Source organism: Aulonocara sp. 'chitande type north' Nkhata Bay, linkage group LG5 (genome assembly GCF_057382095.1).
Source record: "Aulonocara sp. 'chitande type north' Nkhata Bay isolate Kocher_YH1m ecotype deep benthic linkage group LG5, A_spYH_male_GT1.1, whole genome shotgun sequence".
Lineage (NCBI taxonomy): Eukaryota > Metazoa > Chordata > Actinopteri > Cichliformes > Cichlidae > Aulonocara > Aulonocara sp. 'chitande type north' Nkhata Bay.
The window spans coordinates 27,337,628-27,349,916 of NC_141348.1; the positions used below are offsets into that span (position 1 = coordinate 27,337,628).

The window sequence follows — 12,289 nt, forward strand, 5'->3', positions numbered from 1 at the left end:
TTATTTACTTTGCACAGTTACACATCATCACATGGTGTCTACGCACACACGTCTGTTATCTGGTAACCACAGTGCATGTGGCATCTAACATTTCAACACTTGTCTTTTTATCTTCTCTTATTTTATTTTATTATCTTGAATGCGTTGACATTTTTTTTATTAAAAAAAAATTTTCATTTCAATTTTAGTACTTTTTTTTTGGTCACAGTATATTTACACTATATTGAAATATCACTACAGCAACATTTTAACATTAATTTACATTAACTGGTAAAGAAATTCACACATAACACACGTAACATTTCATCCACTATTTAATTAACTGATGCTGAAATATGTTTAGGCATTAACACGCTGCAGTTCTGTACTTGCAGACGTTTAATAAAGCATTTTTTTATTACACCGAGACTAGTCCAGAGATGTAGTACTTCTTTGGAAAAGGACTGGGAAAACAAATAACATTTAGGATTAGAGGTTAGGTACTGGAAAATATAATTAGCGAGTTTGATGGATGTTCTGCATAAAACCAGACATCTGAGTCTTAGTTTAAATTCCTACAAAAGCAGTGAGCATCGTCATAAGCAAGCATGGTTAAAGCTTCTATAAGCTTTGTTTACGTCAGGGCAGTTTCACGGCTCATATAGCTGCTGCATGTCTTTACTCGGTGGACCAGCTTTTTCAAGATGAACTTGTTGCACCACAACAGGGCACCATGTAGCCTGTGCATAGCTCATGTTCCTGGGTTTTGTTTTTCTTGGATACTTAAAGTAATTTCCACTGATCAAAGCATCTATTTGAATAGAAGGCTTGGTGCAACTCCACTTGTCCTCCCTTCACATTAATGGACTGAAAGATAATTGGGAGCAAGTGTTGTAACATGTCTGACCTGTGCCCAAGCCTTGCTGCACTGGCTTTTCCAAGGTGTAAACTTGACTTGTTTGCACTAAGCACATGTATTATCTAATTGCTTAACTCTCAAAGCCAGTCAAGGGCCCCTTTTCCTTGCCCTGAGGCATACTACAGGAGAACAACCAATATAATGGGCGTTCACAGGTAATTATCAGCAGATTCCAACTCTTTGACCCAAGTTCACCCTGAAAAAATGAATAACTGCTGTAAAAGCGAGGTGTTTATGAAGGCAGTGATTTTATGAACTGCATGGACTTGCAAAGGTGTTGCCACTGTGAAAATACCCCAACTTAATAGTTTGTTTATGCTTACAATAGTTGGCAGTTAAATGTCTGGCGGAAAGACCGAAGAGTTTCCATGATTAACAGTTTCATAATTACTGACATGAACCTGAAAGTGAAATTTTTACAGTGAAGTCGATTATTTTTTTCTTAATTGTTCTTATGCAATTCATTGGCCGCATTAATGTTTTTCTTCTCAGAACTCAAAAGAGGAAAGAATACAAGGATTCATCTGCCTGCGTATCATATTTGTGCAGTATGCAGGAGAGGGAGCGACAAAGCATTGTGACAGAAAATCAGTTTCCCCTGCAGTCTCCATAATCCACACTGCAAACTGACCCCACCCCACATCCTACAAAGAACACTACTCTAATGTTAAGTTGTTATGTTCCCACTGATTTATTCTTGCCCTATTATAGTGCTCTCATAATAGCTCTGGGCTCCTGTCTATTGACTTAACAGACACAAAGATGTTTCGTTGCACAAGAACTGTAAAGACTTAACTGGTAAAAACATCTCATTAAATCCATGTCCTAACAGTTTTATAACTTTGGGAAGGGGGGGGGTTTTGTTAGAATCACTGCAAGTGCATAAGACCACAATCAACAGCTTACAAGTCTGGGCCATGTTTGGGTGGAGTACACAGGGAGTGACATCCCATCAAAGAAATAAAGAAGATCAAGATATTCACTTCTGGCACAAATCCTCACTGGCCAGGGTGTGTACAGTGAAATTATGTGACACATAATAGAACTATGAGACAAACATCGTATTGTACGTCTGTGTACATACACCTGTTTCACGATCACTGTCATATTTCAATTAAATCAGTTGCAACAATCTGAATCTAACGGCCTACAGTTCATGACACTGTTTCATAATGCACTGATGCAGTTTATAATGGATGTAAATGATACACCACTTTCATTAAAGGAACTTTAAAAGCATACAACACTGACAGCATGTAGCACCTATGTTACAGTTTAACATCTCAATGTGTGCTCTAGCCGCTCTACCTCCTGAATTACAGCTGCCCTGGTATTTTATTAGAAACACACTTCAATGTTAAAAGTAATTTGCTGATTTTCTTCATTTTTCTATCCCTGTAAACTGGCTACCTTTTTACTTGGGTTGCTGCACTGATGTGTCAAATATAATCACAACTTCTGAATGACATAAACCAGCATGACTTATTCAAGAAAAAAAAATGAAAAGATCAATCACTAATAAACTATGGTTTTCATGTATTATATAAAGTGTTTCCATGAAGAAACACAAAGACATAAGAAATAAAAGAACATTCACTTGAACACTTGGCCTCTGACCTTGAGGTCGAGATCAATGAGATTCAAATTCTTCTAAGATTTTTTTGTAGATATACCTATGGTATCAATTTAAAGCTCCTACGTCGCTTTCTTCTTGAGCTATCGCATTCACAAACGTAGGTGTCCATGCCGCTCGCCCGCACAGCGGGGTGATGACTATACTCCATCAGCCTTTCATGGCTGATGGAGTATAGTCAAAGTACAAAAAAATCAAAGGCTAGGTGTATGACCTAGTTTAAAATAGCAATAGCATAATGTACTTGTGTACCAAAATAACCTGAGAAAGGAATACCCACTGCTACTTCAATGGAAAGTCCAACAAAGGAAACAAAGAACAAAAACCAGGAATTGAAAATAAGTAAACAGAGACACAAAGAGTCTGTTAGCTGTGGGGAGCCAAAGCAAGAATAATGTATTCAGTGTCTCTCTACAAGTGGTCAGTCACCAGAAGCAAATTACAGCTATGGTTTGATAAAACACTGCTTAATACGTTGATTAGAACTGTTTTGGATTATTTAAAAGTTAAATATGGTGAGGTTGACAGCAAAATTTAGATTTCTACATCTCATTCGAAATAAAGTGGACTTACATCGCAATAATAAAGTAAGTAAGGAAATAAAATTTATTTATATTGTGCATTAAAAACCAAAGAGCTTTACAATAAAAACGGTTAAAAAAAAAAAGTTCATTAAGGGTTCTCTGAGTGAGTGTGTGTTTTCAAGTTTCATAAATTCAATTTTTATATTTTAAATTTTAAAATGATTTGAAAAGTAAGTAAATAATTCCTGAGACTGTAACTTTAACTCCATGTAGCTATTGTTTTCATTCACTTTCTTCACATTTTTACAAATTTCAAATGTTTGCCAAGTAGATTTCAGTTATTTTGTTGTAATCTGAATATGCAGTCCTAACTATGGTTAATTCGTTACTAACCAACCCTGCTCAAAATCTACAGAAATGAAATTGTTAGGCACTGCCTCAACCCACAAAGGGTTCCTCAATCTTTGCAAAGTTAGGGTGACAGACAGAGTACCTTATCTCCTCCAATTATAAAGGGGAAATTATATCAATGAAACATTTACATAACAAGGAGAGCATGAGATTTCAGTGCCAAATATAAGAGCCAGCTGACTTTCATATGAGAGCTGATGCTAAATTAAAGTCAGGGGTAACTTGCTTATTAAGTATTGCACTGTACTACTGAAATATCTACTGCCAGAGCTACAGCTTCAGCCTCATTCCTCCTACTCATGTGAGGGCAGTTGGGGAGACATGAAAATACCTGTTAATAGCAGCTTTAATTTAAAAAAATAAAAAATAAATGCTGCAGTGTCAAAACACATCTCTGATTTATATTTTTAATAACCCTTGATGGTCTTAGCAACAGAGAAATCAACAACAAATGAATGCTTGAATAAAAAGTTACAATATTATCAGCTGAAACGGATGTATTTAGAGATTCAATTTTCTGCATGTTTTTTTAACAGGTCATGACTAAAAATTGGTGTTAAAATCATTAGTTTAAACAAACATTTACTTTCTTTTGCTGATAATGAAAACGTTGCCACAGAATGTCAAAGCACTTTGGCTACGTTCGCACTGCATGCGAAAGCGTATCAAATCTGACTTTTTTGACCCTATGCGACCCATATCTGATCATGGTATGACAGTGTGAACATCAGTGTGATCCGTCTTTTACGTCACTGACACAAGACAGACGAGTCTCACACTACATTAAGATTTCCACCGAGTTCAAAGGGAGGGCACATGTGGCCTTCTGTGCTGGAAGTTCAAGCGCTGAAACATATTTAACGCCGCTGTCATGCTCTGTATGTTATATATAGTGCCCAAAGTGCCCATATATGTTTTTGGAGTGCCTGGTAAACCAGCACTTCCTCTCGAATAACAAGCTTTAGAAATACAGACATTATTAAGTCAGCACGCTGTGCCAGCATATTAGGAGCTTTAGCTGCAAAAGCATTGCAAACTGAGCAGATCTGAACCGAAAGCCAAAGGCACATTATTAGGTCTATATAAAGATTAGGTCTGTTGATTAATAACTTAATCTGTCTCCTGCTTTCCCTGCAACTGTCGCAAGGCTTTCCAACCTACAAAAAAACCCTTCTGCACAGTCAGTTCAGTCTATATTTGCCATAGCTGCTTACCACCGACAGGTGCATTCCTGCACTTTTAAATATGGCAATGCGCCACTGCTCTCAGCTGTATCGATACCCATGAATAATCAACCACAGCTGCATAGCACAGCAGCAGCTCCAGACACTGAGAGAAGAAAGGCTTGTGAAGGGAGATGGGGAAACACTATAAACTAGGTTTCCTTTTTTGCAACGCCGTTGCTATAGCATTTTCACAGTAAGTGACAGTTTCAGTCAATTATTGTGAACAAATCTCATGAATAGACGAAAAACACTGACTTAAACTACATAGCAATATTATGTATCTACATAAATCTGTCAAATGTAACAAGTTACCAGTAGCAAATTACTTATTTGCAGTCCAAAATCCAAAATTATTCATGATTTTATCAAATAGGCCAGTGCTTCCATTAAAAAACATTACTCACACAGTAGAAAGTAAGGCATCCTCAGGGTGTTCAGACTGATAAACTTTTGGTACTCCTGTGTAGTGGCTACTTGACCTTTCTGGCTCATAATCTTTTACAGCCAAACAATCTCATACCTAAAATACCTCGTCACAAGCTGCATTCATCTGGGGATCTGTTGCCTTCACAGACTCTCTGTGGTGTTGAGAAGAAGGTCCATCTTCTCTTCCTTCCCAACTTATCTGTGATTTTGGGAATCATTGATCATTAATGTACTTTTGGATAAAAGTTGAGGTGTACAGCAAAGACAAATAAGCAGTATCAGCAGCTCTTTTCCTTTACATATTTCCACTGAGTATAATCCAGGTTTGTAAAGCTTTTAGACCCAACAGAATGGATACGACCTACGATTCTAAAGTCAGCAATTTGCCTTGAAAGATAAAAAAAAACATGTTGTGAACTAAGAAGGAGCATAGACAAACAGTACAGACTCTACTCTGGAGCTCAGTAGCCTGAGAGAACTGATCTCTCTTTCTCTTGCTCTGTATCTCAGCAGCAGGGTGCCTTCCACTTTCAGAGGCCCCAGTTCAGTGCAGCGGCTGATTGCCAGGATGTGGCGCAGGGCTGGCTGGATGTTGAAGCCTTGGTGCTAGGTGACGGCTTAGAGAAAATCCCTCTCCTGAATAGACGGCCTGGATTATAAGCAGGGCAGGTCAGCACCACAGACACACACAAAGGCTCAGGAGCTCATCAGCACAGCGCTTTGCTCTTCATCAGGAAATATGATATTTGAAACGCAATGCAGGCGCTGACTTTGGAATTGCAGTTTACCTCTCCCTGTAATTTGTTAAAGTAGTTTACTGATTTTCAAAGGAGAGGCTCAGCTTCGATGTTCACCTCTTTGACGCACAGGAACCGAGATCAAAGGCTCGGGAAAAGTGTCTTTACTGAATTCTCATCACATTGATCCACGCACGGCTAAATTCAGCAACGTGAATTATTCATGCCGGAAGATCATACCCTGGAGGCCCAGTGACTGTTCTGCCTCCCCCTGTCTCCACACTGTGATCCAGCAGGACAGTTGTTTGGCCTCAGATCACTGATGAAATAAACAACCAATTAGGAGTGGCCACCACAACGACTGGGAACCGCCGATCTCATATCTCAACTGGAGCTCAGCCTCTCACTGACATGTCCTTTAACGCTGCAGTGGGAACTACACTGGAAAAGTTGGTTATAATAATGCAAATTATACAGCTCTCAGAATTTGTATTCATCAGCTCTACTTAACATAAATGCATGCCGTCTACAGTATCATTTAGGTACTTCTCTTTTATCTTATATTTTTATGCACCTATTTGAAAATGTATCAGCACGTTATTTCCAAGAATAACTGCCGTCTTTCACTCCCTGCCTGTCCTCCTGTGCGGCAATCTGCATAATGGCTAAAGCCATCTGGGGTATCTCTGTGCAAAAATTATAAAATGCAAAACTTTAAGCAAATTGCCACCGCCTATGAAGACAAGACAACTGTCACAGTGAACTGGAAACACTATCTGTTCTTAGCGTGTGTTGCCGGTTGTCAGATATGCTCATCGGCTTCAGCAACGCTTCTCATGGCCTTTCAAACATTATCACATAATGACGGCAATTACTGGGAGAGTCACACTGACACCCCCAAGTGATAAAAGCATAATGAAGAAGGAGGAATAAAAACAGTGTGAACTGGGTGTGCTGGCAATGACCTTACCCATCTTCCTTTGCACGGCTGTGACAGAAATGTAACCCCACAGTCCCGACATTGTGGCATTACGTGGATACTCATTTAAGTTGGTTGTCTGATTTGTAGCGCTTCTTCTTTGACAATAGGTGCAGTATGCTAGTGTGCGGGAGACAGACAGTGGGACTGTGTGTGTTTGAGCAGGGAGACTTTTTCACATGACAGCAATGAATTAAAAGAAAGAATCTGATAGGTTAGGTAAGACTTTGGATAAAATCCACACGAAGTTAAGAGCTTTTCCAGATGCACAAATACAGATTAGCTTTGAAAGAACATGCTGTTCTCTATACAAATAGGATTTTGAACAATGGAGAGAAACTGATTTGGATACAGGATTGAGGCCAGTTGAGATTTTTGGAACAATGAATTTTGAACATTTTATTTGTGATAGTGCATCGCACAACAACTCGATTTCTTCTTCTCTGTCTCAGTCTGCACCTGCAGCAGATCTTTCTTAAATGTAAATCATTCCTTAATGAACTCACACTTTTGGTTGCTGAACTGCACTAACTATACACTCATCGACCACCTTCGGTACACCCAGCTAGAAGTGAGTTGAAACTCTTTTGTCTTCAGAGCTGACTTAATTCTTCATGACATAGATTCAAACGGTTGCTAGGAACATCCCTCAGAGATTCTGGTCCATATTGACATGTTAGTATCACACAGTCGCTGCAGATTTGTCAGCTGCACATCCCAAACGTGCTCTACTGGACTGATGTCTGATGATTTGAGCACATTGAACTTTTTGTCATGTTAAGGATGCCAGTTTGAGATGATCTGAGCTTTGTGACATGACGCATTATTCTGCTGGAAGCATCCATCAGCAGATGATACAATGATAAAAAAAAACGATACTCACTTGGTGCTAAGGGTACCATAGAATATCAACCACACTGTATGACCACCACAAGCCTAAACCACTGATGGAAGGCAGGATGGATCCTTGTTTTTAGGTTGTTTACATCAAATTCTGACCCTACCTCTGAAATTGTAACTCATCAGACCAGGCAATGTTTTTCCAGTCTTCTATTGTCAAATTTTGGTGAGTCCATGCGAAACGTAGCCTCTACTGCTGCTAAACAGGTTGTTGTGCATTCAGAAATGTACCTCTGCATACTTTGTTTATAATGAGTGGTTACTTCAGTTACTGTTGCTCTCCTATCAGCCAGAAGTGATCTGGTCATTCTCCTCTGACATTAACAAGAGCTTTCACCTAGAGCCGCTCACTGCTTTAAAGTAGTAGATGAGCAGTTTCTGAAATACTCAGACCAGCTCGTTTGGCACCAAAACCACATCACATTCAAACTCACTTAAACCTTTCTTCCCCATTCTGATGCTTTGATGATGGTTTGAAGTTCAGCAGGCCATCTTGACCATGTCTACAAGCCCAAATTCATTGCGCTGTTACCCTGTGAATGGCTGATTAGCTATTTGCATTTAGAAGACAAACAGATGTACCTAACAAAGTGGTTATCTCTACCTCTTTTGTTGTATTTCATATATTTTCTTTGAGAAAAACATTCTTTTTCTGTGTCTTAGATGTTTTAATGGTCTCCATTAGCACTGCTCACATACATAACAGATGATGAAAAAGGATTTTTTAAAACATTATATAGTATAGTCTATAAAACAATAGAGTTACAACATCTGCAAGCAGGTTTATGGTTGTTTATATTGTAGCTGTTAACCTGTGAATATTTTTGCAAATTTATAATTACTTAAGTTCAAATTTAAGGTGAAATTTAAGTTCAAAGATTAGACAGATTGTTAAAATTTGTTACTTAAGTTTCATTTTGATGTTTCTTGGAATTCTGACCAGGGTTTTTTTCTATTTCTGTTAATCTGGTGTTTAGCATTAATCTCCCTTCTATGTATTCAAGCAGCCTCTGCAACATAACCTCTCATGAAATTAGTTCAGAGTGCATTGTTTTACCTCTTGGTCAGAAAGAGCTTCACTGTAAAATGTCAGAAGTAAACATCTGAACAGCTCATGGTAACCATGTTGGAATGCAAGCGGCCAAATCAGAAACAAGACAACTGCCGATCCATCTTTTTGTGCGTGTCCACACTGCTAAAACTTTAATAAATCACCCTGAATGTGGGAGAGCACTGTGGTGGCCTCCATGGGGAATGAAGACACCTTACAAAGCAGTCTGTACCACACAGAGAGGGACGAAGGGGTGGAGGGCCTGCAGAAGGGTGGAGCGAAGGAATGGCTGAACACAAAGAACACAGAACAGAAAAGGCATGGCAGGATGGGGCTCAGGGATTGAATGCTGAAACGTGACAGTAGTAAAGAGGATTTAGACTGGGAGACAGAAAGAAAAGCAGGGCAGTGAACTCAGCGATGATGCAATTATCAAGCTCAGAGCAAGGAGGGAAAGAGAGAGGCAGGCAAATCGATAACAATGATTATTGGCCCATAAAAACATGCTTGGAATGCACTTTGTTTGTCACTTATCCAGGTGTAAAAGAAATTCCACAACTCTTGTGATTTAATATACATTTTAAAAGCAAACATGTAAAGTCATTTTTGCCAAAAAAAGATCCAGATCTTGGATTTCAGCTGCAGGAATTTTAAATCTGGCCACTCTCCCAGTCACTGCACTTTATCGTCCACAGCAGAAATGCACAAAAAAGGATATGCTGGTGTTACAGGAATGACTGGACAGGATATCCAGTTTCCCAGAGGAGTGGGAGAACACACACATTCTGTGTCACTGAGTCAGTGTGCTCACACGGAAGTAAGCGTTCGTCATAGACGACCTCACCGACCAGACAGAGGCCTGTAAAAATGCCTCTCTGCTTGAATCATGACGCCAAACAGAAGCAGGCGGTTGCTTGGCAATCCCCACACCCCTCCAGTAGCCGGCCAAGACGGCCAGCAGTCACACACTCACAGTCAGCTGGGGATCCTACAGTGAGTCCACAGGCGGACACAATTAGTATGACTAAAAAGAGAACAATTGCTGAAAACTGAGCCGTGCAAAGGAATTTCCGCAGAAATGGGAAAAAAACGGGATCAGTTAAATTCATGGAAAAACGTGTTTGGTTAACTAAAGTGCCAAACAGCCACTCGGCTCTGAATACTTCATGGGATGTACTAGCTCAAGTGACACTCTGTCACTGTGATAGCTGTCATCACGCTCCTCTATACCTGTCAGATGAGCATCTGGATATATTGTCTAACCACGTCCACACGGGAGAAGAAAAGCCACAATAATAAGTTAGAAGTGACAACATGAGCCAAAATTACCAATCATGTCTCTTAATAAACTTTTTTCCCCCTTGACAGACAGATCAGTCCTCGTGTTCGGCTAACTTCAATCCAAAGTAAATGTAGAAGTTTATAAAGAGACAAATGTGTGGTTTGTCTTGTGGAAACTTTAAAGACTACTTGAAAACTGGCTGAGTTCCTGCCTAACTTCCCAAATACTGAGAAACAGTTTTGCTCAAAAGTGAACTATTTAACATGTGAGAAGTGTATTCAATAGCAATTATATTCCCAGATTTACTGTAAAGGAAAACATGTTTCCCCTCATTGAATGAGTCAGACCTTTTGTGTAACTGATTACAATCTAGAGTATAATATGGAATAATTGCAGGTATTGTGTGTCTGTCCGTTACGATATGACATGTCTTTTAAACTTTTCAGTATCTTTGTGTCTGTGCATCTATGTAAATGCAAAGGAAAGAGCTTAAGGGAACAGCTTCCCTATTAGCAGCTTTTTATCAAGAAATACATTTTGGTGGTGGGGGCTTCACCATTCACTCAAGGCCTTAAATTTCTTGCTGCTCCCCTGCAAACTACAACTGGACATATCCTAGCGTGAGATTATTTGAGCATATAAAATACCCGCACACAACTTTCACATTAATAGTGTTTACTTTACTCACTTTTTCCTGTACTCGTCCCTCTCCCGCTTGACTTTGGCCAGCACGTTATACAGAGCCCTCAGTTCTGGGGTAATTGTGTCAATTTGGACACCAACTCCGTCCGGATGCGTCCATGTCACCCCGGGCCCTTGCAGGGTCTCAAAGCGCTCCCCTTGCCTCCTGACGTGGGTGAAACTCCAGATGGTGCCCGGCAGTCTCGACTCGGGACCGTCCGTCTGCACGGCGACTTCACGGGTGTAAAGGTGGCGGTACTGCGGTCTCTGCAGAGCTTGCTGCAGCTGGCTTTCCAGCAGTTTGTTTCTCCTCTCTAACTCGTGCACTTTGGCGAGGAAGCAGCGGAAACGCAGGTTGAGGGTTTTCAGCACGTGGATGTTGGAGCCCAGGTCGTTTCGCAGGGCGCTGGTCACCGCGCCCGACCCGGTGGGAGCGCTGCAGACCGGACCGGACGGAGTATCGGAGAAAAACAGCGAGCTCATGTTGGTAAATAACAAAACTCCGTTCATCCACCTATGGCTCTGTCTGGTTTAAATAAAACAGCAACACTTGTGGTTTCTTTATCGCTGCATATTGCTTGAAAATCCCTCACTCCCTCGGGGTGAGTTTCTCTTTACAATGCAGATGCAGACAGTGATTCAGTGATTGAGCAACTGGAGAAGGGTTGACCATCACTATCCCCGCTGCTGCTACTGGACGTTTAAACCCGAGATATTAACAAAGACCCCCTTCAGCGTGGCGTGGGTTCACACAACGAACCAGAAAAGTCCCTTAAGAGACACAGCGAGCATCATCTTCTGAAGGACCGAGAGGTTTGACGCAGACCGCAAGAATCTCCAGCAGCAGCAGCAGCACTTCCCGTCACCCTCATGTCTCCGTCTGCCTTTGCTTTGTCAGGAGCTGCTGATGCTGTGCGAGTACATATAGCCAGCCGACAGAGGAGGAAAATGGTCCACCTTCTTTCTTTATCATGCCCAGTTTACCGCGGCTGTATCCGGTCTCCATGTGGCGCGGTGTGGCAGGATGCAGCGCCGCAAAGCCCGGCCTCTCCGCGGATCATGTTGCAAAGTGCTAAACTAGGCACTATCACCTCTAGGAGCCCCTCCCACCTCCCTACCCCTGTCTCTCTCACACACACACACACACACACTGACGAAAGGGATCGACGGGCTGAGGAAGGCTTAAGTCTAATTAACAGGATAAAGTGAACTATAACCTAATTTCTTTTCTTATGCGCTTTAAAGTCAGGCCTGGCGTTTTTGTGCGTTTATTAGAATAATGAATTGTTTCTTTTATTTAAACAAGTATCAATATGAAACCTTTACCACAATAATAAACGTGTATATTTTTTATAGGGACGCACAATGTGGCAGTTTCTGTCTGCACTGTATTACTGTATTACTCTGTATGTGATATGTTTGAGTTTTAGCGAAGTCACAGTCTGATTTGTTGTTGTTTTTTCAAATTCCATAGGCCTGCAGTATATTTCCAAAATATTGTATTTGAATAATAATAATTGTATAATATTGTATAAAAACAC

General features: G+C 40.5%; 1 protein-coding gene across 2 annotated transcripts in view; it reads right to left on the reverse strand.

The window, feature by feature from the left end:
- iffo2b (intermediate filament family orphan 2b) overlaps window positions 1-11,826 on the reverse strand; it is a 34,085-nt gene extending 22,259 nt beyond the window's left edge. For both annotated transcript variants that reach the window (XM_086292649.1, XM_086292648.1), the window contains exon 1: window positions 10,756-11,826. In XM_086292649.1, the coding sequence (XP_086148775.1) occupies window positions 10,756-11,258 (503 nt within the window). In that variant the 5' untranslated portion in view covers window positions 11,259-11,826. The remainder of the gene's footprint in view (window positions 1-10,755) is intronic.
- Window positions 11,827-12,289: the final 463 nt, after the last annotated feature.